The 26,612-nt window shown below is 39.2% G+C and overlaps 1 protein-coding gene across 3 annotated transcripts; it reads left to right on the forward strand.

Annotated features, from left to right (window-relative positions):
* DCUN1D5 (defective in cullin neddylation 1 domain containing 5) lies at positions 1 to 26,317 on the forward strand. Of its 3 annotated transcripts, XM_044257773.1 has the most exons (8): positions 1 to 350; positions 2,361 to 2,452; positions 7,336 to 7,406; positions 7,817 to 7,908; positions 21,856 to 21,964; positions 22,049 to 22,153; positions 24,158 to 24,260; positions 25,979 to 26,317. In XM_044257773.1, exons 1-8 carry the CDS (start codon positions 265 to 267, stop codon positions 26,032 to 26,034), a joined length of 714 nt encoding a protein of 237 aa, XP_044113708.1. In that variant the 5' UTR covers positions 1 to 264; the 3' UTR covers positions 26,035 to 26,317. The 3 variants fall into 3 exon arrangements, with proteins under 3 accessions (XP_044113708.1, XP_044113709.1, XP_044113710.1); XM_044257774.1 differs by lacking the exon at positions 2,361 to 2,452 and having other exon boundaries at positions 282 to 350; XM_044257775.1 differs by lacking the exons at positions 1 to 350; positions 2,361 to 2,452; positions 7,817 to 7,908 and having other exon boundaries at positions 7,334 to 7,406.
* The last annotated feature ends 295 nt before the right edge of the window (positions 26,318 to 26,612 follow it).

Genomic DNA, 26,612 nt, shown 5'->3' on the forward strand with positions numbered 1-26,612 from the left:
GCCGCGCTGTCCTCGTTCTCTCTTCCCGGTGCGAGCCAGCCGCAGTGTCCACCGGCGAGGAGTGCCCCCGGCCGCGCGCAGGGCGGACGGGCGGAGACCCAGGCGCGGGCTGCGGCCGGGCTGGGCCGCTCTGCCGCGGGCTGGCGGCTCTGCTCCTCCGCTTGCTGCTGTGTCTGGGAGCCGGCTGCCAGCACTGAGGCGTCTCCGGCGGACCGCGACCCCCTGCCCCGGCTCCCCTGGCCGCCCTGCCGGGGAGGGCGGAAGATGCCGGTGAAGAAGAAGAGAAAATCCCCTGGGGTGGCAGCGGCCGTGGCGGAAGACGGGGGCCTCAAGAAGTGTAAAATCTCCAGGTATCGCCTCCCCCCTTCCTTCTTCTCTCCGCCGGGCGGCGAGAGGAGCAGCAGGCGGGCCGGGGCTCCGGGGCTCGGGCTGCGGAGGCGAGCCCCCTCCGAGAGAGCCGGCTGCTGGGCGCAGGACCCCTCGAGGCTCCGAGCCCGACTGCACCTCGTGCTCGGCGTGTGCGCCCCGGGAGGCGCTGCGGGAGCCGCCGCGGGAGCCGCCTCACCTTTGGCTCTACGTGCCCGGGAGGGTGGGGGGACGGGACTGCGCGCGGCAGCGGCGCCCGCGCCCCCTGCGTCCCCGCCCCGACTTCGTCCGTACCTGCAAGTGAGTCCAGGTCCGCGGAAGGGTCACTTCCAGAATCTTTAGCGTGCGAGGAAGGGAGCGGAGCTTGGGGAAGGTCGACCTGACAACTGCCGGGGTGGGAAGGAAAGCTCCCTGTGCTGTAAGTGGCCCCGAAATGGAGCCTCTGGAGGGGTCTAAGCCGGAAAATCCCAGCAGGAAGGAAGCCCCTTTTTGGAAGGATAGTGCCTCCACCTGCGCCCAGTCCCTGCGTGCGGAGCTGGAAGGGCCGTGCTTGCGGTTTTGTTTTCTAGCACTCAAAATGCTCTTCCCTCTCGGCATCAATATTAATAAGCCGGGGCTTATTTTGCTCAGTATCCTCTTGGAGAAAAAAGAAGACAGAGCAGAGCTGTAATTAGAGCTCTTTGATCCCACTGTAGCATGTCACGAGGCATGACAGCAACGTTGTGCGCTGCACAAAACCATTGCAATTTAGGCGTGAGAAGTGGCTCTTGTCTAAACCTCACTGGGTGTTTGTGTCTCTGGTTGGCACTTGATGTGACAACTCCAGATGCTACGATTAAGGCAGGACTGTAGTCAGCGGTGTGGACAGGTCAGGACCGAGCTCTGCTTACAGAGAGCGGCTTCGGAAGTGGGGGAGCGGCTCCCTTCGGCGCATCTTACCTTCCTGCCTGACGGAACCACTAAGAATATTTGGGAGCTGTGAGGGTGACAGACGATATTTTCTCATACGTCTAGGTCACTCACACCAGAATGTGCCACCGCCGCTCCAGCATCTCGTAGTTTGATCAAACACACGAGTTTCTTCTTCTTCTAACTTGTAGCCGTCTTAAGTGCGTAACAGAACAGTTATTTAAATAAAGCACATTAAAATAGTTGAACAGTCAGTGTTGTTAAAACTCGGGGGATACTTTGCTCTGTCAGTTTAAAACGTTAAATATGGTAGTTTATTTATGACATTACTCAGTAGCTAGAGTTGTAGCCTTTCTAGGTCACTGTGGTGGTGGAACTCTCTGAGCTCTTTGAAGTTCATTAAATCCTAAAGGCCATTTATGAACTTGCCAACCTTTAATGATTTGGGGGAAGAGAAAGGCTTTGGAATTAAATGGCTTTGGCCCAATTATTTGTACAATTGTTTTCATATTTACAGTTACCCTTGTTTTTAATCTGTGAAATTTAATATAATTTTGGGTCCTAAATCATCTTCTGTCTTTAAATATCTATTTAAGTTTAGCAGATGATAAATAAACAACTGTTAATATATGATTTTTCTCAAAATATTGATGCATTAAGTATCAAAATATGTTTTATAAGATTTTGCTTTCTAATTATGTGTATTATACACAAATCTATTTCCATACAAGTCAGCAGGAGAACTGCTATAAAGATTAATACTTTCCCAACTACTAGTCTTGTCTGGAGACCATTAGGTTTGAGCTTCCATGTGGTCATTTGAAATCTGGGGAAATGACTTTAGCTGATATTCTGGATTTTGATAGTGAGCAAAGTAGCATTTGGGTTTTGTTAGCAAGAAAATTTTACGTATACTCTACTGTTTCAAATTTCAAATACTAAAAAACTCCCGATTTTTTCCTATAATACCAGCTGTAAAAAAAAGTACTTTGTTTACTTTGCTTTGAAGTAGTTCATATTGAACTTAGCTTTTCACTGAAAGTTGAGATTTGATAAAATTCTTAGGCATTTGTGTGTTTTCTAAGCTATTGCAGATCCCAACCCCCTGCTAGACTAATAAGTGGAGAGGAACATTTTTCAAGCAAGAAGTGCCTGGCTTGGTTTTATGAGTATGCAGGTAATGAAATTAATATAAGAAGATATCAGTCACATGCTTTAACAATTTTTTTGGTTCATTTATTTAACAAATCATTTATTGCAGGCCTGCTTTGTGTTAGTGCTATGTCCTGGGATGAGGGTCAAGACTGAGGATTATGGGTAGAGTAAGAATTTGGTGTCATGTCAGGATGATATTTCTTTAGTTATGTAATTCAGTATATAGTGGGAGGAGTGAAACTCATTTACTCTTGATACAGTGTGTAAAGAGATTTTTTTTGGTTTATGTTCACTAGCTAAAGTAGACTTAATATTCTGGGAAACACAAAGTATGTAATAAAACATTATGCTTTATATAGTTCTTTTCTTTTCCATATTGAAAATTTTCTGAACCCAAACTGACATTTTTTGAAACTTTGGGGGAGCCATAGTATAATTTACGATTCAGATCTGTCATGACACAACACATTTGCCCCTTCACCATTGCTGGTTAGCCCCCTTCAGTTCTTCTAGAAATGTGGTAATCCATCAGAAAGTAAACAAACTGATACTAATAGAGTGTGACAAATGCTGTATTAGGAAGATGTCCTGCTACTTAGTTCAGAGGAGGAACAGGTCACCCAGCCTTGGGAGTATCAGGGAAGGGCTTCTGGAAGGAGCTAACTGAAGCGAAATCCTCTCAGTGCTGGCAGCTCGGGGCCTGGGGTGGAGCTGTAGCCTGGGGGTGAAATAGCCCCGGAGGAGATGTCCCAGTTAAACACGTGTATGAAAAAGCAACTTGTTTCTTTCCCACTTATTCCTAATTTTTTTATAAGCATGTGTGAAAACATTATTTTTCTCAGAATAATTTGGGTCTTAGGGAGTTAATGGTTTTATCGCTTCTCCCTCCTTTTATTGCTATCATTCTCAGCATTTAAAATAAAACAGTGTATTATATGTTTGCTCATATCTTGTGCTGGTGAGGCCTGTGAACTTTCGGTGTAAGTTTAGGCTAATTGTGGAAAGTAAGACTATTGATGGGGGACAGCAACTTCACTGTTGAACCAACTGAGGGATCCCCAAAGTATAATTTAAAAATTGTTTAGTAACAGAACTTTTTCTTTGTAGTCCAGAAAAACTGCTATTACTGGCCTCCCAAGACAATGTCTAACCCAAATTAAATGAAGGGAATTCATTTCTTACTGACCTCCATTTAAATGTTGACCCATTATTCAAAATGCCGGTTTTACTGAAATTCACGATACAGAATCAAAAGGCCACTCATCTTATTTCACTTATAAAGAGATACCACAATTTAGTGCTTTTTTTTTTCTTTCACACTTATTTGTATTTCCTCTCCTTGTGACTTTCCTGGGTAGCATAATATTCTAATTAGCTCAACATTTATTTGCAATTCTAGCATTTTTGTAGTAGTTATCATAATAGTTGCTGTCTTTATTTCAAAAATCGTGCTTAATTATATAATGTTTCCTTACGATCATTCTGTTAGATAGGTTTTGTTATTTCTTTTTATAGATGAGAAAACCAAGGTTTAGATTGAGTAATTTGCCCAAGGTCATACAGTGACAAAAGCCAGGATTCAGAGCTTGGTCATTCTGATTAGAGAGCCTATGCTTTTAATTACAATCTTATAATTTCTTTTTTAAAATATGTACATGGCAACTAATTTTCCTTATACAAAAAAATATTAGTAAATACACTTGAGGGTAATTTACATTATGTCATTTATTGAATGATTTAATAAATATTTATTGAGCATTCTCTGTGCGTCAGGCACTGTTAAGTGCCAGGGATGTCGTAGTGAACAAGTTAGACAAGATCCCTGCCCTCAAGGGACTTGCTTTCTAGTGGGAAAGACAGTAAATAGCTAAGTAGGCAAGGCAGTGCTAGGTCTTGCAGCATTGTAAAGCTAAAAATATGGCAGGTGTAGGGATAGAAAGTAGAAAGTTTGGGTAACTTTCAAGGAGGGTGATGAGGGAAGGCATTACTTTGGACAGAGACCTAACTGACAAGGAAGAACCAGTCTTTTACCAAATAAACAGTCACTGTTGTCTTAAATGAGGTTCTCCCTTATTAAAATAGAGACGGCCATTGTGCCTACTGGAGATAATACCTGTACAGCACTTTGTGCAGTACCTGGAAGTAGTCAGAAGCTCTTACTAACACAGTAATAGCATTACGGCATTAGATTTATGGGTTGTAGATTCTGACAGTTCTGTCCCAGGATTAGCAGGATAGCTCCTGTGTAGCTCATGCGGAAGGTGCTGTGTCATCCATGAAGCACATTTTTTTTTCCTGAGCGTCTGCTATGGCTGGCGTGGATTTAGACTGTGCAGATATTGCTGGCAACATTTTACGGTTATAAAAAAAAGAAAATTGATTTTTTTCTTTACTTTGAAAAATATTTTACCATTAATTTTGTTAGTATGATACCATAGGTGATGTGTGTTAAGCCTGATGGTTTTGCTCTTTCAAAAGACCTCTCATCTTGAGTAATAATTACATTAGCAAACATTAGCATACAGGGGTCCTATTACTGAACAAAAGCATGGAAAGTGAAAAGGCACTTTTAAAACCTTACAACGAGCCCCAAAGGCAGGATAGAATTGCTAACTTCTAATAAAGTTCTACCTGCTAGTAGAGTGAACTAAATCATTCCTGTAGCTTTGGAAATCTTTTTTGCCTGAAAGAGTTAAATTCAGCTGCAGAGTAGATTTATTGGAAGATGTATTTCAGTGAGTAGAACTAACACGGGGCAGTCCAGGAAAAGAACATTGGTACTGGCCTTGTTTTAGAGTTAGATTTGTAGTTATTTGCATTGGTTTGGAAAAGTCACTTAACATTTACAGAAGGGTCTTGTGTATGTCTTATCTGTCTCCCTGATTTGATTCTCATCCAGTGTTAACCACCAACTAGCCCTGCAGTTTCTAGGGAGTCTGTCTTTTACAGTACTTAACTGATACTTCTTGACGCAACTCTTGAGCTTTTTCTTCTGATTACTAATGGCGGCAGCTTTGAGGGCAGGTCAGTTTTCTTTTTCATAGTAAAAATTTATCTTTTTGTCATATTAAATTTTTTATCTAATTTTTACTTCCACCAAACCATATGTAAGGATGCATATTGTATTTTTAACAGCTTTATTGTATATGTATGCTTTTAAAATTACATAATTAACACATTCTCATTAAAAAATCCTCCAAATACATATTAGGAAGTGAAGGTGTCCTGTAATTACCATCCATGTCACCTTTTAACACCTCACTGCATGAATAACCGCAGTAGTTATTTAAACCAGAAAATTAAGGGTTTTGGTTTCAGACCATGTTTTAACATCATCTTAGCAGCCTGGATCTCATCTGAAACAGCAAGAATGTATTGGCCCACATACTGGATGGCTCTACTCTTCTGTGAAGACAAAACCATTGTGCTAGCTTCGTGTTGTGAACTAATGAGGGTGGCGGACAGCGCCATCAATGAGTAGCCGTAGTCTAGTCCATGGAGAGTAAAGCTGCAGGATTTCTCTAAGTCCTTAAGAAAGGAAGACAGGGGTTTTTTGGGCCACTTTAATATTTCAAGACTATGTTTTCAAAAATCATATGTTATGTGATAACATATTTCTATCATTTCATAATTATTTTAATTAACTGTTTCTGTCTTAATTCAGATATGACATTAGTTTCAGATGTACATCATAATTCAACATGTGTATACGTTGCAAAATGATCACCATAAGTCTAGTTAACATCTATCACCATACGTAGTTGCAAATTTTTTTTCTTGGTGATGAGAACTTTTAATATCTACTCTGAGCAACTTGCAGTATATTAACTGTAGTTAGTCTTCATGCTGTACATTACATCCCAGGACTGATCCATTTTAGAACTAGAGGTTTGTACCTTTTGAGTACCTTCACCCATTTTCCCCACGCCCCATCCCTGCCTCTGGCAACTACTAATCTGTACTCTGTATTTATGAGTTTGGGTTTTTTTCCTTGTTTGTTTGTAGATTTCACATACAAGTTACATCATATGTTATCTGCCCCCTCTCCGACTTGTTTCCCTTAGCATAATGCTCTCTGGGTCCATTCATGTTGTCACAGATTTGTTGTAATCTTAGCAAGCTACGAAAGATCATGTAATCACGATCTTTTTGGAATCTGGTAACATAAAGAAATAGGAGAGTTGGTGTATTGATTTATATCTGGTGCTGCTAAGGGAGAAAATTAAGATCCAAGCGAAGTATCATTAATTTTTGGACAAGTGATAGACATAAGCTAATTGAGGGATTAAACTTTTGTTTCTCTATTAAGGTGGCATAGTTATTGCTTTGCTGTGTCTTTAGATCCAAGATGATAAGGAAAGTAGTATTTTCCTAAGTAATTATTTTCAAAATGTGTGTATGTTTTTATACTATTAAAGTTTATTTGATTGTATTTCAAAAGGTAATAAATGACCTTATGTTTTAGTTAAGAAAACAGGTATTCTCTTTTAACTGTCTTGAATTGTGGGCTGGTCCTACACATTCTAGTAAAATTTCTTATGGTTTTTTATATTTACGCATTGTCAAAATTTTTCTTCAAAGAAGGCTTTCAGTAATTTCTTTTTTTAATGGATAGGTTCAAGTTACTATACAAATAAATGACCGATACTAATATTACTTCATTTTCCCCCTAAATTTCATTTTGTAATGAAAGTTTAAAAAAAGTTTAAAGACTATTTCAAAAATTCTACATTTTAAATTGTATAGCAAATACTTATACTTTATCAAAGATCTGTCAAAATTCAAATTTTGTTATTTACAAAAAAAGTTACGTGTATTCATAGATGCCTTTAGTACAATGGCTTATGTTTTATGTTGATATGAAAGTATAACAATAAAATATATAAATTATTTTTGTCTTTGAAGGTCCTGATGAAGTTGTAGGGCCAGAAGGAATGGAAAAATTTTGTGAAGACATTGGTGTTGAACCTGAAAATGTATGTTTTATTTCTAAGTAGAATGGAATACAAGTGGGGTATAGAATATTTGTAAGTTTCTAAAATTTGGGACACTTTAATCTTATATCAAGATTTTGTTTCTTCATGTTTAATGCTGTAGATTGTCATTTTTAGTATTTTTAATCAGTTCAAGTTGGGCACATGTTCTCTTCTGTGATAACAAATGTCATTTGTAATAGAAAGAGATTCTACCTTGAGAAACTGTTAGAACTTTGTACTTTTAAGAAATTGGCCCATCTAAATTTCTTTGGAGTTAATAATTCCAGAGGTCAACTCTTTAATAGTTGAAGGATGGAAATAGTTGTATAAAAATGCTCTCCATGATAAATATAGACATGATTATCTCTGTGCTGACTTTTCCCCTATCCTTTATGTTCTGTTCTTTCCAGATTATTATGTTAGTTTTAGCGTGGAAATTGGAGGCTGAAAGCATGGGATTTTTTACCAAGGAAGAATGGTTAAAGGGGATGACTTCATTACAGTAAGACATTTTTTTAAAAAACAAATTTGATGGCCTATTTGAAGATCTTAATTGATATTTTGTGCTTCATAACTTTTAGAAGTAAGGTTTCACCTTAAAGGAATCAAATTGGTTTGATGTATAACAATCAGTTAGGGATTGACAAAATTTTATACCGTGGTCTTAACAAAATGAACTGTTACCCCATTTTTCATACTCTCTGGGAACCTCAGTACAGTCTTATTAAAATCATTGACTCTTGGTGGGTGAATTAGAGGTTTGTGATCCGAGTTATTTATGCACAGATTGTTTGAGCAGTCAGGGATTTCCTTCTCTGAATATAGAGTTCTACTGGTAAGGAGTCTGTTCTTGGGGCAGTCCTAAGCTCTGGGGCCTCTTCTCTGCAATTTTATGCCTGATTTTGAAAAGATATTTGAAGATAGAGTTACGTGGCACTTTTATTGTTTCCTTCTGCTAAATTAATCTGACAAAAAGATAAGTGAAAAGTTGTGAGGCTTCCCTGTAGCCCCAGCCACGTTCCAGTTACACACTTTCAAATGCTGCCTTCGAACTCTTTCGTGAGGTTTTAGAATTGCTTCTGTATAAAAATCATGTGATTTCAACCTTCCAGAGTAAAGTGTGCTTAGTTTCAAAATCAGTTAGTAATTATGTGTTATTTTTAAATTATGTCATGTTCCTGATATTCATGCAGGATGTTACTAATTACCAACATTCTAAAATAGAGGAAGCATTAATTTACAATACTTTTGAACCAAAAGTTGGGGGTTAATTAGCCATGTGGTTTCCTGTTGTGGTTATGCTTTTATTAACAATTTATTCGTTATTACTTATTTGCGTGTCCTTAAATTTCAGAATACCTCAGTTATTTTTTTAAGTGTATCTGTTCAAATGGAACTGAATTTTTATATTTGAATGTTCAGCATTACATGCTTTGTAATTGTCCTTTTTAACTAGTATTAACATGTAGATATTTCTTATATATTTATGTAAAAACCTTTGCTTATATGAGCCAAATTATAGCTTCTAAAATAGAACATAAATTCAACCCTGTCATTTTAATTATTTATACGTGACATAAGGAGTCAGACTTGAGAGGTGAACAAAATGTTTGCCAAGGTTTATGTAGCTGTTTGGTGGCCCGGCTAGGACCTAGAATTTAAATTTCCAGATTACCAGTCTAGCACACTGTGCTTCCTGTTGCGTCATCTTTCTGTATATGTTTTGAATGTTTTTGAATCATAGTATTTACAGCCGCGCTTGAATCCTGTCACTGTGACTAAGGTGTCAGAACATACCAGATTCAAATGATGCTGATTCTGAAATTCTTTGGAAATATCTAACCTTCAGTTAGCTTTTTAGAAAAATAAAATATACAGACAAGTATGCAAAGAATATAAACTAGTTTTCATATAGTTTTTGTTTTATTGGAGCTTGTATCAGTTTTGACATTGCTTATTGATTGTAAGACATTTTATTTGGTACTATAATTGCTTTTTGTACTGCTCCCGCTGAATTTTTTTGTATATTGCTTTTTTGGACATCCCAGCTAACAAGTGTTCATGTACTTTTAAACCAAAACATTCTCATTATTTGTTTTTGCATAGCTTGATGTAATATAGTCTTTGTATAACAGAAATGTGGAAACACAAATAATTTCTAATAATTAGAATAATTAGCATATGGCTTTCATTACAAGAATAGAAATTGACTTAACCCTTGAACATATTATTTTTTATTCGCACATCTTTTCTGTAGGAAGTTCACAAGCTACATAACATAAAGGTAGTTTAAAATTGACCCTGAGGTCAGTAAATGTTTCACTCATTTATTATCCCCTGCCCCTCTGCTTTACTCTATGCTGTAAAGCCTTGTTACGCTCAAATTTGACAAGTCTTCTCGACTGGGAAAATAGTTGTTTTTTTATCCACAATCTAGATTGCTATGTGAAGTACAGAGCGTCTCTTGTCAGTTAGCCAAGTCTTGTTACTCCCTGAATTTTCTTGTAAAAAAAATCTTGCCAAGACTATAGTAGTATAAAATTGAAAGCCGGAGAAACAAAAGAATCTATAGAAGTCTTAATTTTTGATTTTATAGTTTCCTGGTGTACTTGGTTTTATTTAATACGTATAGTCATAAAATGTAAAACTTCACAGACTTGATTTCCTTTGTAGATTTTTCATAGTCCTAGGATTTGCTTTAACTTGGGCATAGTTATGTGTTGGTCCCTAAATTGTCTTAATGTAGCTATCAGTTGTTTCAAATTAATTATTTTAACCCTTAGAAAACTTTAGTAGGGTTCTGTTGAGGAATAGAAACAGCCTGGTAGCTAAAACCTAGACGTGCTTGGGGATTGTAGACTGTAACAGTCGTGATGGATTAAAATCTCTCATTGTGTAGAATACTTCTTACATTCATTTATTTTCAGGCTGTTAATTCATACAGACTTTGTGTATGTAAATTGCCTTTCTGTTTCGTGTGGAAGAATTTGTGGGTGTGAGTTTGTGTAGAAGTAGCCATTTCCTAGGTATCGGAAGACAGAGTTGCCACTTCCTTCGCAGGGACGTTGCTCTGTAGTTGCCGTCGTTGTTCAGTAACTGCCTCATTGCCCCTCAGATGGGCTTTGATCTGTAGACCCGTACCTGCACTCCTGCGCTCTGTCGGGTGCTTTGCCGCTTACCTGTTACCACGGTGACACAGAAGGCTGGTTCTGCCCTCTGCTGAGCATGCCGAGAGAGCAGGGAGGGCCCTGAGATGCTGCCACCCCACGTCCAGGGGGAACAGGACAGGCGCTGGAGTGTGGAAGCACAGCCACTGATGAGATTAACTGAGGCCGCATGAGATGGGAGAGGCTGTAGGCAGGGATCCTTCGATGAACTGGGCCTTGAAGCGTGGGTAGGCTTTTGATGGTGAAGGATATAGGAAATGTTACTGCTGAAGAGAAGTCATGAGCAGAGCCTTGGGAAAGGAACACGTGTGTGTGTGTGGGGGGGAGAAGTAGTCTGGTTGGTTCTAATCCAAAGGTACGTAAAGAAAATCGACAGAATAGGTTTGAATTCCAGATAGCGGGAATAATGTGGACAGAGCTTCAGCCCTATGTTACAGGCCGTGGGAAGTCATCAGAGAGCAGATAGTTTGCAGTAGAGCAGTTGTTTTCATGTCTGATGTCATGGACTCTTGCGAGAGCCTCATGAAATCTGGCCTCGTCCCCATGACGACGCACCTGCGCTGCACGCACAGCGCGGCTCTTCCTCCTCCTCGCATCCGTGCCTGTTGGAGTCCAAGGGTGCTCGCTGGCCCGGCAGAGAGCTTTTCTCCCATCTGCTGGCTGAGAGGGGGCTGGAGCAAGGGTGAGACACCATATGGTGTTGGTGGAGAAGACAGCATAGAACCCTGAACGGACTGGCCTTGATTACGATCCTGAGCAGATGCGGCAGGAGGTAGGCACCTCCCAGGAGTGGCGGCAACGACGCTGCGTGTCCTGCGTGACAGGTGGTCCACTCTCTGGTCTCTGTAGTGAGCTCCGGACCGTGGAGATCCAAGGCAGGGTCTGGCTTGACTGGATTTAGGTGAGAAAGGAATGGGAGCATTTATCTGACTTGGTGAGGATGGAAGAGTGAGGTGGACGGGTGCTGTGGCGCGTGTCGTGTGTGACTGTCATTTACGTGGCATTTGGGGCCCAACTACTGAATGCCATTCGCATTCTTCTGCTGTACTCTCCATGACAATTTTAAATGCCCCCTCCACATTTCCAAATACCCCCAGGGATGTACCGTTTTGGTCAGTAGACCTCATTCAGAGAAAGTTCTAGATAAAGAACTTTGTGAGTAAAATTTTTCTGTTGTGGATCAGTGTCACAGCATGCTTATTTGGGACCTCTCTAAAGATGAGAATCTCATGTAGATCTAATATGTAAATGGTAATTTCTTCTCATTTTGGAGTTCTTTAAATTAGAAGCAGAAATTTAAAAGCCTCCCATTAATCAAATATTTAGCAATACTCGGGAAATTAATGTCTAAGTCCTAATGTTGAGATTTAAACCCGTTTCTACTCATTCTAACCAGTCGCCTTGGGGAATGGTATCCTTTGGTGCCAGTGTCCCTAAAATCCGTGGGGTTTTGTTTAGTTGTTATTTAGAAACTCTCTTGCTTTCTGTGATGTACTAGTGAAGTGCGCGTTTCTTTTTACTTCAAGGGAAATGTTCTTTCTAATCTTTCCAAGCTACGAGGTATGGACATGCTAATCTCTGAGTCTCTCTTGGGCTAGGTTAACTGGGAGAGTTGTAAAGTGTCCGTGACCGCTTGGGTACGCTCCCCGGCTTTGCCAGTCCTTCACTTTCTGTGATGTGGGTACTGAACACGAAAGTTTGTTCTCTTGTTTCTTTCACTCTTCAAGAAGAAAACATCAATTGTTTGTGTTCTATGAGATTCTTTCTCTGCTCGAGAGTGAGGTGGACAGTGGGAGTGGTGTGAGGCAGTTTGCGCAGAGACGGCAGGGTGCAGGTGATCATAAGCCACGGCCTGAGAAGGGCCATCTCTCGCGGAGAACTGTCGTGATCACGGAGCTTGTGTATTCCTTAACTGCAAGGCTGTCTGCTCCTTTTTCTGTCCCATTAAAGTGAAGAGTCAGTGATGTGCCTGAAGCCACAGGGAAACCGCAACTTCTGCCGAGGGAGAAGTTGGGATTTCACCTGGTCTCTCTCAGTTTGACTGGAAACTTAGCTTTTCACTATCTGCCTTAAGCTTATTGAGATCATAGCCTAAATAATATCGTTGCTCTGTGTACCTGCGGGATGTAAAGTGTTGGAAAAGATTGTGATTTCTTGGATTCCTGTCTCCTTGGTAACTTGTATGTCGCCACTTTTACACTTGATGATTTTGTTGGAACTACAGTTTCCGCTAACCTTTCCCCAGGGAGGGATTTTGAAACGTTTTATAATCAAATAAATATATACATTGTGCCTTTAAAAGTTTTTTTACTTTGTGGCTTCTTTTTGGTATTCATACTTCTGTTTAACAAATAATTTTGGAATGCTTTCATATGCCAGGCCCTGAAGAATGATTTCAAACTCTGGGGGCAGTAAGAGAAGGAACTTCTGAACATTGGGAAGCAGCCTCTGTCATGTTTGCTTTCCTGAGTCTCCAGTGTATTAAGATTCTGAATGAGATTTTGTGAGAAAATGTGAATTACATTACTAAAAAATATGTGCAAAACGCTTCTTCAGAAAGCTACAAAGATTGAGAAGATGAGGCCTCTACTTAAGATAGGTGTATGAGGAAGGTAGTACACATAAGAGGCTCCCTAAAATGTCGTACTCCCGAACCTCATCAGCTGATCATTCCGGGGATGCCGAAGACAGCCAAATTGTCAAGCACCATTATAGATAGAGTGTGTAATCAGAGAATTTGTTTCTTTTGTATATCCCTCTGGTAGAAGTTAACTAAATTTTTGACGCCATTAAAGCTTTATTTTTCACATCATGAAGAATATTTGTGCTGATAAAAGCCACTTAATGAAATTGTATGTAATATGTTTTTAGTAAATAGTAAGAATAAAGTTTTCTTGTTTCTGCATGAAATATATTATATACTCATTCATATATAGGAGCTAGGCCCCAGACAAATTGGACAGTTAACTTACCCAGATTTTGATTTCTTTTTTGGGCCATATGGCAGACTAAATGTGCGAAGAAATCATTTATCATGTAAAACACTTAAATGCTGGATAAAATATAAAAGCATCTTTTAAAGAGCATGCCTGGACTTAACTATAAATTAAGGAAGATAATTAGAGACAGAAATGACAAGAGCTGGTAATGCCATAGGGATCTGTGGAGCAGGCATTTACTTTAAGGATGCCTACCTATTCCTAATCACCTAGGTCTGGCCATTAACCAGTGGTGCATCTAGCAAGAGACAAAATTGCAAGGCCTGAGTAGGGTGAGAATCTGATCAAAATTCTCAAATTAAGTCATGGATATCACACCTACCCAGCAGATGGAGATACGAATGCGTGGGCTTGCTTCTACATACAGTGAAGGGCTTATCCCCAAGAGAATTCTTGTAAAAAAAATTCTTCGTCGGGCAGATGAAAGCTGGAATTCGTTATTGGTATGACAGGCCAAAAATCTTTACAAATGTCCCAGGTAAGTAGTCTTGTGTATAGTGGAAGCCATTCTTCTGTATAGGAAGACATTTTAAGCAGAAGCCTCAATTTCTGCAGAAAAAGGTTCAGTTTTCATTAACTAACAATCAAAAATCACTAAGCATGTTGGGAAACAGATCTTAAACTTCAGAATTTAGACTCTTAAAGGGAAGTATTTTGAATTGTAATGTCAGCATAAAATATAAATACATTATATTTAAAGAAAGAAAGAATTGTGTCAGATGATCAGATTTCAGATGCGTAATTAAATCTCTGAAAGTGAAAAATACTCGAGATTTAGAACTCCGTGGGCGAATTACAAAGGAGGTGGACGCAGATGGACTAGGAATTGGTGACCTAGAGTTTCTGAGGAAAATAGTTAAGAGGCTGAGGGCCATAGGAGATGAACTTTTTTACACTGTGAGTTTTCTGTATGTTTTAGGTGGAAGTCCTCATTGAGTACATGGTCTGCAGGTATCTTCTCCCACTCTGTAGCTTTTTTTTTTTTCATCTTATGAGGACTCAGAGCAAAAGTTTTTAATTTCGATGATGTTCAGTTGATCAGTTTTTCCTTTTGTGAATTGTGTTTTTGGTGTCAAGTTCAAGACTTCTTTCCCTACATCCTGAGAATTTTATGTTTTTTTCCTGGAAGTGTTTATATTTTTATATTTTACCTTGAAATTAGTGATGAATTTTGAGTTCATTTCTTTAAAAGATGTGAGATGGGTTCTTGTTTGTTCTTTGCCTACAGAATTCCACTTGCTCCACATTTCCATTTGTTGAAAAAGGTCTTTCCTCTGTTAAATTGCTTTTGTACCTTTGTCCTTTAGCAGTTGGATGTACTTGTGTGTGGGTCTGTCTCTGGGTTCTCTGTTCTTTGGATCTGTGTGTTAACCTCCTGCCGCACCACACAGTCTAGGTGACAGCTGCTGTATACAAAGTCTGGAACCATGTAACTGATTGATTTCGTTTCTTTGCTTTTTTTTTTTTTTTTAAGATTTTATTTATTTGTTTTGGGGTGCCTGCGTGGCTCAGTGGGTTAAAGCCTCTGCCTTCGGCTCAGGTCATTATCTCAGGGTCCTGGGATCGAGCCCCACATCAGGCTCTCTTCTCAGCAAGGAGCCTGCTTCCTCCTCTCTTTCTGCCTCTCTGCCTGCTTGTGATCTCTCTCTCTGTGTCAAATAAATAAATAAAATCTTTTTTAAAAAATTATTTATTTGTTTAGAGAGAGAGCACAAGCAGAGGGAAGGTCAGAGGGAGAGGGACAGAAAGAATCTCAATCAGACTCTGCACTGAGTGCAGAGCTCGAGAAGGGGCTCGATCCCAGGACCCTGAGATGATTGATTTTTTTTTCAGAATTGTTTCAGCTCTTCCAATTTCTTTGCTTTTCCTAAAATTTTAGAATGATCTTCCTTTTGCCTACAAAAAAATCTTACTGTGATTTTGGTTAAACTGTGTAAAGAATATGGGGACAATTGACATCTGTACTATTTTGGGTCTTTGAATACATGCAAGATAGATATGTCTCTTTTTGGTGTTTAATTTCTCTCATCATTTGTGTATCGTTTTCAGCATACATACAAATTCTGTATGTTTTGTTAGAATTACACATAAATGTTTCAGTTTTCATTTTCAGCCACTGTAGATAGCGTTGTATTTTTTTTTTAAGATTTTATTTATTTATTTGACAGAGAGAAATCACAAGTAGATGGAGAGGCAGGCAGAGAGAGAGAGAGAGGGAAGCAGGCTTCCTGCTGAGCAGAGAGCCAGATGCGGGACTCGATCCCAGGACCCTGAGATCATGACCTGAGCCGAAGGCAGCGGCTTAACCCACTGAGCCACCCAGGCGCCCAGATAGCGTTGTATTTTTAATTGAGCATCCATATATTCATTACTAATACAGTTGATTTTTGTGTGGTTGTCTTGTATCCTGTGACCTTGCCGAACTCACTGTAAGTTTTTGTGTATGTATGTCATCCTTGGGTTTTCATGTCATATGATTATAACATAAAATAGGGAAATGGAGACCGTTTTCTTTCTTTTCCAGGTCTTGTATGTCCTTTATTTCCTTTTCTTGACATATTGCATTGGCTGGCACTTCTTCCACTGTGCTAATGAATGTGCCTGGTGAGAGCGGACATCCCTTCCTGGCTCACCATCCCAGGGACCGCTTCAGTCTCTTACTGCTATCGGTTGTTGCTCTAAGTCAGGCTGAGGGAGTTCTCCTCTCCAGGTCTTCCTGTGAGTTTTCACATGAATGCACGTGAAATATTTTAAATACCCTCTCTGCATTAAATCGTCTAATCATGTAGCTTTTCTTTTTTTTAGACTGTTAATGTGATTATATTTTGGTTTTTGAATATTGAGTCTGTTTGCTTACCTGGAGCGAATCCCACGTGGTTGTGGTATATAATTGTTTTTATATACTGCTGAATTCTTTTTGTTAATATTTCATTAAGGATTCATGAGAGATATTGGTCTATTATTGTCTTTTTCTTACCTATTTCTTGGGGTATAATTGACATAACATTGTTCATTTTGGGTGTATTACATAATGTAGTGAATATTTGTGTATGTTGGGAAATGATCACAGTAAGTCTAATTAACATCCATCTTCATACATAGTTAAAATTTTTTTCTTGTGATTTTTCTTCTTTTTTTCTTTATACTGCCTGTAACTGGTTTTGATGTCAAGGTAAATCTGGCTTTATAAAAGGAATTGGAGAGTTTCTCCTTATATTTTTTGGAAGGTATAGCATAGAATTGGCCTTCAGAGCTTGGTAGCATTTTCCATTGAAACTGCCTGAATCTACAGATTTCTTTTTTAGAAGTTTTGAATTTGTTCTTTAGTGGTTAAAGGGCCACTCAAATTACTATTTATTTCAAATCATTTTATCAGATTATTTATTTTGTGTTGTTAATGTGTTACATTCAGAACTGGTCCATTTCATCTCAGTGGCCAAATTTATATGCTTTTGATATCTACAGGTCTATAGTGGCACCTTTTGTTTCATTCCTGACGGTGGTGATTTTTGTATTTTTTTTCCTTTGTCATTCTTGCTAGAGACTTGTCCTTTTCATGGACTCTTTTCTGAAGAATCCGCTCTTTGTTTCATTGATTTTTCTCTTTTCTCTTTTCAGTCTTACTGATTTCTGCTCTTAATTTACTTTCTCCTTCTTGCTTTAGGTTTATTTTGCTCTTCTTTTTCTAGATTCTGAAGATAGAAGCTCAGATTATGGGTTGAGGTTTATTTCCTCTTTTCTAATTGCATTTAGTTGTGTGAATTTCCCCCTCAGTAGTGCTTTGTGTCTCAGGAAATTTGACTTGTGTTCCTGTGTTCATGCAGTTCAGTGTAGTTTTTGGTTTCCACCAAGACTTGCTCTCACCCGTGATTGATTATTCAGGAGTCTGTTTAGTTTCTAAGTGTTTGGAGATCTTGTTATCTTCTGTTGGTTCTAGTTTGTTTTCATTATAGTCAGAGAACATACCCTGTGTGATTTCAGTTCTTTTGTATTTGTCAGGGTTTTCTTAATGGCTCAGACTGTGGTGTCTCTTGGTTTATGTTGTGTGGATGCTTGAAAAGAACACGTATTTTTTTTGACATTCAGTGTCATGTTCAAATAGTGTCCATTAGATCTTGTTGGTTGATGGTGTTGAATTCTTTGTTTGCCAGTGTTGTGTCTAGTTCTATCCATTTTTGGCAGAGGAGTGTTGAAATTTCTAACAATAATTGTATATTTGTTTCTCCTTTTCTAGAAGTTTTTGCTTCACATATTTTGCAGTTCTTTTGCTTGGTGCACACACATTTGTTACATCTTCGAGGTGGATCGACTCTTTTTTTGTTTTGCTTTGTTTTAAGATTTTACTTATTTATTTGACAGAGAGAGAGACAGCACAAGCAGGGGAGCAGCAGGCAGAGGGAGAAGAAGAATCAGGCTCCCCACTGAGCAAGGAGCCCTACGGTGGGGCTAAATCCCAGAACTCTGGGATCATGACCTGAGCCGAAGGCCGATACTTAACCAACTAGGCCACGCAGGCACCTCTGGATCAACCTTCATTGTAATGTTCCTCTCTGTTCTCATCATTTTCTTTGCTCTGAAATCTACATTAGCTGATAATAATAAAGCTGCCTTTCCTTTCTTAATGTTTCTATGATGAGTCAGTTTTCATTCTTTTACTTTCAATCTGCCTGTATTATATTTGAAATCTTTTTCTTCTAGATAGCATATCCTTGGGTCATTTTGGTTTTGTGGGTCTTTTTGATTCACTCTTTCAATCTCTGTCTTCTGATCGATACATGTAGACCACTTATATTTGATAAAATTGTTGATACTTTAAGCTTTAAGTCTGTCTGTATTTTGCAGTTCAGAAATTTCCGTTTGGTTCTTTTTTATGTTAGATTTCTTTTCTTGGACTTTCTGTTCCTTTGCTGAGACTTTCTATCTTTTCATTTGTTTTATTTTGTCCATAATTGCTTATTGAAGCAGTTTCAAAATGGCTCCTTTAAAAATCTGCATCAGATTTTAAAATCTGCAGATTTAAAATTTGCATCATTTTAAACATTTCTTGCCATTTCAGTATTTGCACATATTGGCTCTCTTTTTACATTCTACTTGACATCTTGGTTGTTGGTATGGCAAGTGCTTTTTTCACTGGAACCTGAAAATACTGAGGATTTGTTATGAAACTCCGGATCTTATTTAAACCTTCTATTTTAGCTACCTTTCCCTAGCGCCACCTCAGAAGGAGGAGGGAATTCCTCATTGCTGTGGGCAGCCCCCACGAGGCCTCCGCTGACACTGCCCCCAGGCACTGCTCCTTACTACTTGCTGGAGTGGAAGTTCATGCTTTTATGTGGCTTCCGCTGATCGCACAGGAGGTGAGAGGCCTCCCTGCATCCTAGTGATGGTGGACTGTTGAGGTCCTCCTCCAGACTCTGCTGATGCGGGTGGGCACGGAGCCAGTTTTTTCTTGGTGGTTGAATAAAGAAGTGTTTTTCTAAAAGTTTTCTTTCTTCCTCGGCTGCTTGATTTTTGTGGGAGGGAGAGCAGGTTTTTATTGTTTTTCTTTTTGTTTTTGTCTACTCCACTGACATTCTGGTTTGCTGACTCCTTCATCTCCAGGTCTGGGATAGGTAGGGCAAAAGAAAACCCAGGAAATGCACCACTAGGTTGTTCCTTAGAGTCTTTCAGATTCTTCCATTATATAGCTAATGTCCAGGGCTTTTAGTTGAATTAGCAGGAGACATAGGGAAAAACTACATTTACTTTACTTCATCTTCCTGAAAGCAGAAGTTATTTGTCTAATTAAAAAAAAAGAAAGCAAACCATCTGTCCGCCTCCATCCCACACTAGTGAAGTGTCACTTTTCTCTGCTCCCTTTTAGAACCGAATTCTTTGGCAGCATTTTTCTATACAGTTGACCCTTGAACAGTGAGGGGAATTTTTATTGAAACCTGGAATTTTTGAGTATTATGTTCTAAAACTCTAGATCTTACATAAACATTCTGTTTTAGCTAGTTGCCTCCGATACCACCTTGGCAGAACTTGGAGGGAAGTCCTCATCACTGTTAGCAGGCATGGGGGAGTTCCTGCAGAGAGACATCCGTGTGTAACTTCTGACTTCCCTGAAACTTCACTGACTAATAGCCTTCTGGCTGTTGGAAGTTGATTGGAAGCCTCAGCCATAACATAAGCAGTCAAATAGCACATACTTTTTTTTGTTAAAGGTGTTATATACTATATTCTTGCAATAAAGTAAACTAGAGGAGTAGAGAAAAGAATATGTTCTTAAACAGATTCCACATGTAAGTTGACCCACACGGTTCAGAAATCTGTTGTTTGAGGGTCACCTTTACTTATTTTCTCCAGCCCCTGCCTCTCAGTCTCTCTTAAACCTGGTAAGCCTCCCACCCTTCCGGTCCTCGGGAACCATCTTGCTGAGGCACCATTTATAAGTGGGTAAAGTAGTAGTATCCATCAGAACTGTGGCCAGAGCTAAAATTGTACTTAGAGGAAGGTCTGTAGCCTTAATTGTACTTTAAAAGAGAAAGAAGCCTCCAGTCGAGAACCAGCCTAATTTAAGAAGTTTGAGAAAGGACCAACCTGAAGAAAAAGAGATGAAAGATGTATAGACCTTAGTAAGAGAGAAAGCAAAGCTGCAGTTGAGAAAATTAGGAAGTTCTGGCAAGATGATTAAGAAAAACAAAAAAGCAAAAATAAATAGTAATGCATATTAGAAAATGTTATAAATTTAGTCATCTGTAAATAAAATTATATGTGAAATAAATTATCAAAAAACTTTGTCAATGATCAGTTGATTTAAAAAGAAGTAGAAAATCTGAATGATCCTATAACCATTAAAAACAATGATTGAGTTGTTAAAAATTCCTTCCTTCACTGAAAAGACCCAGGTGGTTTTTCAGCTGATTTTGGATAAATGCTAAGTCTAGTATTCCGTACACTTTTTCAGAAAACAAAAAAAAAGAGGGGGCAGATTAATTGTCATTTAGGTTTTCTGGGGCTTCTGCTATGAGCTTGTTATCAAAATTAATAGAGTGTGAAAGGATGACATTGACAAGCCCATCTCTTTTATGAACATAGCCATAAAATCTAGCAATGTATGAAGTAGGTAAATTACCCAGTTTGGCTTATTCCAGGAATGCAAGGTTTAATCAACATTAGAAATGTATCTAAAATATTTACACGTTAGTAAAATTATGAGTCACATGTCACATTGTCGATTTAGAATAGTGAAGGTCTTTGTTAAATCTGAGAATGCTAGGTGTCTGCTACATGATGAGTACTAAGACTCAGTTTTGAGTGGGAGACTGTGGGTCACCGTAGATGGCACACTAGTTCAATGGAAGGGAGTCCGATCTGTCAGCCATGGCAAAGTGTGAGTTAGGTGTCGGTGAGTGGTACTTTGTGAAACTTGGTGGGAACACCTTGCAGGTAGAGGCAGTACTGTGAGTCAGAGCACAGCTGTGGCACCTGGGCGGGGTCGGTGGGCTCGAGCTCGAGCTCCGGCGCTGAGATGCGTTGTACGTCATTCATGAAAGGCGGCCTCTGCATTGCTTCTTGCTCAGCCATGGTGCGTGTCTCAGCCCAGTGAGTCAGGACACCGGTGAAGGTCTTTGAACATTCTGTTGGCCTTTTTTATGTTTCATGTCTGATCTTTAGAAATAACATAGAAACTTGTTTGCGCTCTTCTGCCTATGTATCTTATCTGAGGTCAGGTGCTGCCACTATTTACCTTGATTTTTGTCACTAAAAATGAAGGAATCTGAATTTATGACTGAAGCACTAATATAATGTGTTAATTTTCTCTGTGTTATATTCCTAAACTTTTAAAACCACTCATGGCTGATCTCTTTTCACCAAGCTGGTGTGTGAGAACTTTCCAGTGAAAAATGTGACAGAGGCCAGATTCATTTCCTTTATTCTGCCATCTTTTGAACTTCACAAGTGGTGAAAGCACGTTTTAATGCACCTCTTCTTAGGAGAGACTTGTGATTTTACTGGAGTTTTTGATTGAGTTGTATTTTTTTTAACGGAAAGTCATTGAACTGAACTTTCACTGATTGTCACGTTTTCTCGTTTTTTCCTTTTTGTTTTTTTTATTCTACTGGTACATACAGGGCAACAAGTTTGTTAGTAATTCTACATTTGTGAATCAGAATTTTAAACATAGGTTAATTTCATAAATGCACTCACTTTTCTCTTAAAGCATTTCTTCCAACCCTCTAAAGATACTTTTATTTAATTTTCTGGATTATGTAATGTATTTGGCTTTTTTAATTTAAGGTGTGACTGCACAGAAAAGTTACAGAACAAATTTGACTTTTTGCGCTCACAGTTGAATGATATTTCTTCGTTTAAGAATATCTACAGATATGCCTTTGATTTTGCAAGGGTAGGTGGAATTTCCATGTTTTGTAATTTTCACATTTTTTTAATCTTGAAACCACACTCAGGAGAATTTTTCCTTATGTTTTAGGATAAAGATCAGAGAAGCCTTGATATTGATACCGCAAAGTCTATGCTAGCTCTTCTGCTTGGAAGGACATGGCCATTGTTCTCAGTATTTTACCAGTACCTGGAGGTATGTATATTCTTTATTTTTTTGAAAATATTAACCTAATGGATATTAAATTTTAATTTTTATTTTAAAGCTTAATCTGATTGAAAATATACCTTTAATGGAGGAAAAACAGATTTTTAAATACTTATGCTTTTAAAAAAATCTGCTTAAGTAGTAAAAAGTTTCCATTAAAATGTGTACATATACGTTGTCATTTTTAGACACAAGTTCATGTTCATTAATACAGTCTGTACATGAGATACTTGTATTCCAGCACTGCATCCCTCTCATTAAAAAAAAGTAACCTTCAAGAAATAAATTTTAGCAAAAATGTGCTTTATGCAGAATTGGTTTCTTGGGTTTTTGGCAGAAGAGGTTTGATGCTGGTATACAAATATCAAGCTTCTAAATCGTATTTGGTTTTGTTTTTTTTAAGATTTTATTTATTTATTTGTCAGAGATAGGGTGCACAAGCATGGGGAGAGGCAGGCTGAGGGAGAAGCAGACTCCATGTTGAGCAAGGAGCCTGATGCCGCTGGACTTGATCCCAGGATCCTGGGATCATGACATGAGTGGAAGACAGACGCTTAACCAACTCAGCCACCCAGACAATCCCATCAGGTTTCTTTAATATGAGATCTGAGGCTGAAATCTACAAAAGGGAACCAGTTGTAGTAATAATAAAACTTTATTTTTCACTTAGGTTCAATCCAAATAATTAGAATTAAAATATTTTATGTTCACAAATATGAGAATGGCTATAATCCTGTACTTAAGTGTACTGATGAGTGAGTGATGTACGCTGAGTTCATGGAGAAAATACTCTTTTAGAAGGTTTAGCATAGCACCCATGGCCAGCAGTGGTTCTGAGAATACTTTTATTCTTTCACCGCTTTCTTTGGTTTTCTATCTGTTTTTGTGTCTTTTCTCACAGTATGGCTTGGTCACCATTTCTTGAGTACAGATGCTTTTTGTTTTTGCTTTGATTTTTCATAAAGCTGATTATCATAGCAAATTCCTCAGAATAATTTTGTTTAAAGCATCTGATAAGAAGCAATGGTACGGGGTGCCTGGATGGCTCAGTTGGTTAAGCTTTTCCCTTTGGCTCCTGTCATGGTCCCAGGGTTCTGGGATTGAGTCCTGCATCCAGCTCCTTGCACAGTGGGGAGCCTGCCTCTCCCTCTGCCTCTGCTCTTCCCTGCTTGTGCTCTCTCTGTCTCTGACAACTAAATAAATAAAATCTTAAAGAAAATGAAAAAGAAAAACAATAATAAGAAAAAGACTTAAGTGAGTGGGTTTCACGTACGCTTAAATCTTTAAACATAATAAAGTGGATGTAAATGCTAGTAAAGTAGATGCCGATAGCTGTTATCCGTCTTCCTCCTATTAGCAGTTTTGGGCATAAATAAATAGACTGAGTGTAAAAATAGTAACCTCTCAAGGGAGCTGAGAGAAGTAAATATTTTCAGTGCTCGTTATGTGGAGGGTGTTCGACCTGCAGTGCTTCTTTAGTTCTTTGTAACACTGTTTTGAATTATGTCTTATCCCCCTTCAGTAAATGAAGAAGCAGGCTCTGTTGTTAAATAATGCTCCCAGGGTCACCCAAGTAAGTGGAGAAGTGGGTTAGAACCGAAGCCAGTACTCTGTGCACTGCCTGCAAAGATGCCAACTTCAAAATGTGGCTGAACAGTACCTCAGTGAAGACGGGTGTCGTGGGAGCAGGAGGGGTGCAGTTGTGCAGTCGGCTGTCGATCTTGAGCTCATTGTGGTTCCAAAGTATGTTCCCAAGCAGACTCGAGTTCTACACTTACTGGATGTTCCTGTTACTTATCTAAAATGAAGGAAAGATAAAGGAAAACCTGTAAATGTCCCTGAGATTGGTCTTAGAAGCACGCGTAATTTAAAGAGGAATAAGTGTTTTAAGAAAGACCAAATCACAAAAAATGTTATAACTAGATTTATCAAAGTCAGTTCCTAATAAATAATGCTTGTTCTGTATTCAAATATTTACATCATTTTCTACAGCAATCAAAGTATCGTGTTATGAACAAAGATCAGTGGTACAACGTATTAGAATTCAGCAGAACTGTCCATGCCGATCTTAGTAACTATGATGAAGATGGTGCTTGTAAGTATGTTTTCCTACAAAAATAAAATTCTTACAGCCTTAAATGAGAATATACATTTGTGTAGCATTGCCATAAAGGATTTAGATTTTCTAGCAGTAACTTTTATTATTTAATCATATGGAAAGTGTGGGGAGAGCGGGTGTAGAATGTAGATCAAGAGCTTCGACTGAGCAGTGTATTACAAGCAGGGGCGCCTGGGCAGCCCAGTCAGTCAAAGTGTCCGGCTCTTGATTTCAGCTCAGGCCATGATCTTGGGCTCCGTGTTCAGTGGGGAGTCCACTTGAGATTCTCTCCCTCTCCTGTAATCCCTCTCCCTCCACTTGCTCTTGTTCTGTCTTATGCTTGCTCTCTCTCAAATAAAATCTCTTGAAAAGAAATGCAATTTTTCAGTCATTCAAGTTATTTGTCAGTATTCTTCAGTGGAAAGGACAGCATGTCTCAACTGTTAACTGTCAATGCCTTAGCAGATCTGTGAAGTAATGATCAGTTGGGTAAGCCGTGTTCTCTGTGACGGTACAAGATGTCTTCCCTTTCCTCCTCCAGTTCGATTGCACGCGTTGTGTTACTGTTGGGAAGTTTTGTGGTGAGACACATTCCTATAAACGTGAATTGAGGTGTGGACTTACTTAGAGAAGGGGTAACTTTATTTCTCAGCGCATGCACGCGCATGTGCGAGTGTGTAGTGACCTCTCCCTACAGAATGGTGTAACACTTAATAATATTTTTTAGAGACAGTACCTTGGCAGCCGTAAGCCGGCAGCCTAAGGACTATCTGTGGCCTGCAGATGTGTATATTGTGTGTGTTTGAGGCAACCTTTAAGTTAAGAGTTTTTGGATAAAAATAAAGCTTCCAGATTTGTTTGAAAAATCAGAAAATCTGACAAAACTGTACCTGGAATTAGTGAGTGAAGCGGAGTAGTAGCCCGTGTTAGACTCGCTTCCTGCTTTGCTGGCCCGCAGCTTATGCCAACAGCCAGCTTCCTTTTCAGCAGCCATATATAGCCGGGCTTGCCTGCTGCTTGTCTTAGTGTAGAGAAGTGTGTCTGTGAAATCCGGAGGAAAAGAGAGACCACCAGAACGTTGTGTGTTTTGAGGAAAATAGAGCTAGCAATTTTTTTTTTTTCTGGCAGTGAGTTTTCCCTATTTAAAAAAAGAGGTAACAATGAGGTCATTTAAACTGCCTACCTGGCTTCTGTCAGGAAATGAGTTTGTACCCCCCCCCGCCCCCGCACCTTATACAAATGTCTTTGTAGAGTAGTTCTTAGGCCAGCTGTTGATTAGACACCTGCTGCGTGTTTAGACTCATACTGGGGCCTGTTACCGGCCACCCCTTCAACAAGCTTACACATTTCATGGTGAGGGAACCTGGAAATGCTACGTTAAACACTTTTAGTATTCCTTAGTAACTAAATAGCAGGATGCTATGAACACTTAGAGAAGGGGAGAGGTTAATCTTGACTTAGTTATTGGAGAGTTGAACACCGGAACCTTGCGAAGAAGGTTGCAGCAAATACCCATGGTGGGAAGTCCCATCTGTTTGGAAAGAAAAGGCTGGGGAAGCAAGCTCTGGGGAGTCCAGCAGCAGAATGGGGAGCAGAACCCCTGCAGTGGCAGAGGGTCCATCCTCAACGCTGGCACAGGGCTTGTGGACAGGGTGTCCTATAGTTGGAGGGATGAGTTCACTTCATTCTAACAAGAATTGCTTCTTTATTTCTAGGGCCTGTTCTTCTCGATGAATTTGTTGAGTGGCAAAAAATCCGTCAAACATCATAGCAAGAACTAATGTGAAGAAAATGCAAACCTTTTGGCACCCATGTGTACACAGACTAACAAGACGAGGAAAAAATCCAAAGGGTGCATTTTCATTCGTATGAAAGACTTCTCATAGTACTTTTTTTTCCTTTTTTTTTAAAGGAAGTTTTCTTGTTACATGTGATGGGCATTGAGCCACACCTCTTCTGAGACTGAATATTGAAGCTTTTGTTTTGAGTTATGTTTATAACATTTATTTCAGAACAATAAAGATTCAGATTTGTGACAAAGGCCTTAAAGTGAAGATCTCCCCTGAGTGTCAGAGTGGTATTTATTTTTGTACATTTTAATTCTCGAATTTCAGAGGATGTTTCTCACCATGAATTTGGAATTTTAAAAAGATTTTGAACAACCTTAATATTTGGCAACGTAGTCCACTGATGGTACGGCTCATTGTGATCAGCTGTGAACAATTAGGAAGAGTATTGGCCTTAGCTTCTGGGAAAATGATGTTCTGATACAGCGAATACAAAACATTTCTGGAATTGGGAGTTCCCCGGCTCTCAGCTCTGGTTTTCTGTGAAACCGGCCATGGTCTT

This window comes from Neovison vison, chromosome 7, assembly GCF_020171115.1.
Source record: "Neovison vison isolate M4711 chromosome 7, ASM_NN_V1, whole genome shotgun sequence".
In the NCBI taxonomy this organism is placed as follows: domain Eukaryota; kingdom Metazoa; phylum Chordata; class Mammalia; order Carnivora; family Mustelidae; genus Neogale; species Neogale vison.

Bases quoted from the DNA above. Each gene is read 5' to 3' on its own strand.
- DCUN1D5 (XM_044257773.1), top strand. From the start codon at position 265: ATGCCGGTGAAGAAGAAGAGAAAATCCCCTGGGGTGGCAGCGGCCGTG. The intron at 21,965-22,048 runs GTAGGTGGAATT...CTTATGTTTTAG, and splicing joins ATGCCTTTGATTTTGCAAGG to GATAAAGATCAGAGAAGCCT. The intron at 24,261-25,978 runs GTAAGTATGTTT...CTTTATTTCTAG, and splicing joins CTATGATGAAGATGGTGCTT to GGCCTGTTCTTCTCGATGAA.